The sequence below is a fragment of the Rhagoletis zephyria genome, unplaced genomic scaffold (genome assembly GCF_001687245.7).
Source record: "Rhagoletis zephyria isolate East Lansing unplaced genomic scaffold, Rhagoletis_zephyria_1.1 Rzeph_scaffold_01439, whole genome shotgun sequence".
Lineage (NCBI taxonomy): Eukaryota > Metazoa > Arthropoda > Insecta > Diptera > Tephritidae > Rhagoletis > Rhagoletis zephyria.
The window spans coordinates 11,382-16,274 of NW_016158523.1; the positions used below are offsets into that span (position 1 = coordinate 11,382).

Genomic DNA, 4,893 nt, shown 5'->3' on the forward strand with positions numbered 1-4,893 from the left:
AATTAAACAAAATGGACGTCCTTTCACTTCACAGAAACAGCATTTCAATCATAAAGTTCTTCTATGCTAGTCGTTGTATTCACAACACAAACATTTTGTACATTCATTACGAAAACTTTTGAGTGAAAGTAATGGAATTGAATAAATTATCTCGTAATTAAATCAAAAATTAAAAAAAAATAAATAAAATAAAGCACAGCAAAAATAAAATAAACCAATGCAAAACCAGATAAATTTTTAAGTGCAAGCAATGCAAAGAATGTACTTGACATTGAAAACTAATGGAAATCTTGTTTCTGTGTCGTTAAAGGTTGTCCAGACGGTTGCCACCGATCCTACTACTAATATGTAACAAGTCAAACAAGAAGCAAGCATTCGGGCGCTGAAGAGAGCTAAAAAAGGCTAAGAGTGGGTTGAGGAAATCTAAAGTACGCCAGCCACAAGCCGAGTACACAAAAAGAAGTTTTGCCGTAAGGACAGCAAACGAACAAACAAACGAACAAACAAATACACATACACAAATACCAATGCCAGAACAAGGGAAGCAAACACAATGTGCCTGTTAGTAACAACAAGAAAATCAACAAAAACAAGCAACACAGCAAAAAAAACGCCGCTAATACCACAACGAGCAATGCGAAGGACGAAGGAAGTATTCGTTGAAACTAATGCAAAAGTTCTTGCATTCGAAACAAACTAGTAGGTACAGGCAGTAGTTGGAAAGTAAAACCACGAAAACTACAAAGCACTGAAAAGGTGAAATACAACAAAAATGGTAATGGTAATAAAAATTCCGAAAGTAACTGAAAGCGCTGGGACTAATTATCAACACGCAGCAGTAACAAAGTACAGCATTGTCTATAAAAGAGGATAGTAAAAGCGGAAAGCAAGCGAACAAGCATAAAAGGACCTAACCTTACGTCCTTTGGAAGTAAAGTGAGCGACTAGCAAAAAATACCGTACAAGTACAAAAAAGCAACAAGAAAGTAAATAGAATAACAACGCAGCTTACAAACCAATTCACATCAAAATGGCAGGCTCCTTTCAGATACCTCTAATCAATCTGGAACTGCGTGAAATCAAGGATATCGTATGGGAGAAAATACAAGAGCCGGTGAACCAGCGCCGTCTCATCTTGGTAATAGTATCGATAGCGCTGTTGCTGGACAATATGTTGTATATGGTGATCGTGCCGATCATACCCGATTACTTGCGTGAAATTGGCAGCTTTGAAGTCGGCACACCAATGCCGCCGCTACTGCGCGATAACCGCACCGGCGAAATAATACCCGTGCACCACGACCATCACGGTCAGGACTCAGCCACTGGCATACTCTTCGCTTCGAAAGCCATTGTCCAACTGATGGTTAATCCATTCTCTGGTGGTCTTATCGATCGCATCGGATACGATTTACCCATGATGATCGGTCTAACAATTATGTTCTTCTCAACAGCGATGTTCGCTTGCGGTCGCAGCTATAGTCTACTATTCTTCGCGCGTTCACTGCAAGGTGCAGGCTCCGCTTTTGCAGACACATCAGGCTTGGCCATGATCGCTGACCGTTTCACCGAAGAAAATGAACGCTCACAAGCGCTGGGTATTGCATTGGCCTTCATTAGTTTTGGTTGTTTGGTGGCGCCGCCATTTGGCGGTGCGCTTTATCAATTTGCCGGCAAGGAGGTGCCATTCCTCATCTTGGCGCTGGTGTGCCTACTGGATGGTCTTATGCTTTTGCTGGTAATGAAGCCGGTCAAAGAGCAACTGCGCCAAAGCAAAGAGGTGCAACAGCAATCGATACCTATTTGGCGCCTACTCATGGATCCCTACATTGCAGTGTGTGCCGGCGCTTTGACTATGTCGAATGTGGCGTTAGCCTTCTTAGAGCCCACCATATCACTGTGGATGGAGGATAATCTAACAACAGAGAATTGGAAAATCGGTATGGTGTGGCTGCCCGCCTTCTTTCCACACGTACTAGGCGTCGTCATCACTGTCAAAATGGCGAAAAAATATCCACATCATCAATGGCTCATGGCTGCCGTAGGCTTGGCGCTCGAAGGTTTCTCCTGCTTCATCATACCATTCTCCAGCTCCTACAAAATGCTCATGTTGCCCATCTGTGTGATTTGCTTTGGCATTGCGCTCATCGATACTGCCCTACTGCCTACGCTCGGCTACTTGGTGGACGTGCGCTATGTATCCGTTTACGGCAGCATATACGCCATAGCAGATATTTCATATTCAATTGCATACGCAGTCGGTCCGATTATAGCGGGCGGCGTTGTGGAGGCAATCGGCTTTACGGCGCTCAATTTCATCATTGCCTTCTCCAATTTGCTGTATGTACCCGTGTTGCGTAAACTACGCAACATCTACGACTTTAAGCCGTTCGAGAATGAAGCCAACATACTAATGCAAGATCCACCGAACAAAGAGTATCAGACATATGTGATGCACGATCAAAAGCCAGTCGATGGCGATTTTAAAAATCATCTCGAGTATGGCCAACAATATCAGCAAGAACAAGAATCGAATGTGGATGACAGTAATTATGATTACCAACAACAAGGTGGATACCAGCAGGCTGATGGTGGAGGTTATCAACAACAAAATCAACAAGGCTATCAGCAACAGTATCAGCCTGGCTATCAGGAGCAGGGTGGCAATTATCAGCAGGAATCGCGACATCTTCCACAACAACGCGTCGCAAATCCCTTCCAACATCAACAGCAGCAACAGGCGCAAATGAGCGATGGTGTCGGCAGTGGCGGAAGCAGAGGTCCGGCTGGTCCAGCGAATCCATTTAGACAAGGATTTTAAAATGTTGTCTTACACAAAAATAGCGGTAATCTACATATGTTTGTTTATATACATATATATTTGAACGCATAGTTTATGTATTTCGTTGATTTTCTAATAATGTGTAGTTTTGTTGTTGTGGCTAATAGGTATAAGATTACAAACACACATACATATAAAATGAAAGAGTTGGAGAAATTCAAAAAACAAAAAGTCAATAGTTCTTAGAGNCATTTTGTTGTTGTGTCTAATAGGTATAAAATTACAAACACACATACATACCTACATACATATAAGATGAAAGAGTTGGAGAAATTCAAAAAACAAAAAGTCAATAGTTCTTAGAGCAAAATGGCCTGTACACTATAACCGATTAGCAAATTGATATGTATGTATGTAGATATCTATGAATGAATAGACGTGCTTACACACCGAAAAGCAGAGAAATATGCACTCATGTAAAAACTTTAGATAAAAGAATCTCAAAAGTAGTTAAATAAATAATTTTCAATGCAAGCAACATATGCAACTTTTGTATTATACACTGAAAAAAAAAAATTTTACAAAAATATAGTATATGCGTAATTCGCATTTATCAACTAAATATACATACATACATACATTATGCATGAAAATGCACGCCAGATAGCAATATATGTTAGTAATATGAACATGTAAGAATATAAATTATGTATGAAAGAAGCGCATTAGTGCGGTTATTGTGTGTAAAGCTTTGCAATGTATGATGCAAAAATTCTTAAGCACAAATTAATTTATACAAATAATTGGGAGTAGTGATTGCTTCCTCTTGTCTTGTTTGTCGCAGAGACCAACTCTGAAAAGGACTTGTAAAATATATTTTTTACTCACTAACAGGCAATTTATTTTCACTGTAGACATTGTATGGCGTGAATTAATATTATTGAATAATTTTTAAGCAAAGTTTTAATTAAAATTAATAATTTTTGAACTCCGATTGACAATATGTGACTGAAATTTAAGTTAAGATTGGATCTGTTCACTTATCCAAAGGAATTGTTTAAGTACGTCCACTAAATATGATTCTCTAAGTGTAGCCAGATCGGTCAATTTGGGCATTCGCATTATTTCATGACATTTCAGTTTACTGCTAAGCGTGCCCATATTGTACAGTCGACGGTTTAACCTTTAAAGGCATGAAAGGATAGAGCCTTAAAAAACCTAACCTAACTTCTCATATTGAAAAATTTTCTTTTTCGAATGCAGAAATGTTCCGGAAGTCCCGTATTAATCCCGAAACCTCGAAAATCCCTTACGGAAATTATAACTCGAATAATCCCGCAAAATCCTGGTAAAACAACAAGAAAAGTCTTGAAAAATAGGCCACATTTTTTTTTTCAAAAATCCCGAAAACTAAAAAAGAATAATCCCCAAAAGTCCCGGAAAATCCCTACAAGCTTGGAGAAAATGTTATAAAGTTTCGAAAAATAACGAAAATCAGGTATCTCTTATTTTATTCTTAATCCCGAAAAGTAAATCACGAAAATACCGAAAAAAGTCCGAAGTAAATATTGAAGGTTCGAAGAGTCCGGGGAATCAGGTAGCAGTTCATTATATTAATAATTCCGAAAAGTCCCGAAGTACGAATAGTCCCGAAAAAAATTCAAAAAGGCCGGAGAAATGTTGAAAAGTTTCAATAAATCCCAAAAATCACGGAGCATTTCATTATATTTTTAATCCCGAAAAGTTTGAAAAGGGTTTGCAAACATTGATAGATAAATAAATCGTAAAAAGTCGGCAAAATTTTTGACTTGAAATCTGACATATTGATGAAATATATAAACTCGCAGAGTTAGAGCTGGGTCAAAGTGAAAACTTTGTTTTAAAACAATTCAGTTTATTTTCAACCGTAGTAGCGACTCAAAATTTTTTTATTTTTATTTTAAAAGTTTCGTGGATGTCTATATTTTGTACGCATGTGCTTTTGATGTGCTTTAAGTACCGCCCTAGTACATATGCAACATTTTAACAAGCAAATCGTCGTTTAAAGTACAAAACCGCGGATTAACAAAACGCAAAACCACGCATGTAAGGTTGCATAAACTATTTTCTAG

General features: G+C 38.3%; 1 protein-coding gene across 1 annotated transcript; it reads left to right on the forward strand.

The window, feature by feature from the left end:
• The first annotated feature begins 308 nt into the window (after nt 1-308).
• Nucleotides 309-3,801, forward strand: VAChT (Vesicular acetylcholine transporter). The gene is made up of 2 exons (XM_017617568.1): nt 309-2,949; nt 3,055-3,801. Exon 1 carries the CDS (start codon nt 1,031-1,033, stop codon nt 2,819-2,821), a length of 1,791 nt encoding a protein of 596 aa, XP_017473057.1. The 5' UTR covers nt 309-1,030; the 3' UTR covers nt 2,822-2,949; nt 3,055-3,801.
• Nucleotides 3,802-4,893: the final 1,092 nt, after the last annotated feature.

Coding starts and splice junctions, on each gene's coding strand:
- VAChT (XM_017617568.1), top strand. CDS start 1,031: ATGGCAGGCTCCTTTCAGATACCTCTAATCAATCTGGAACTGCGTGAA.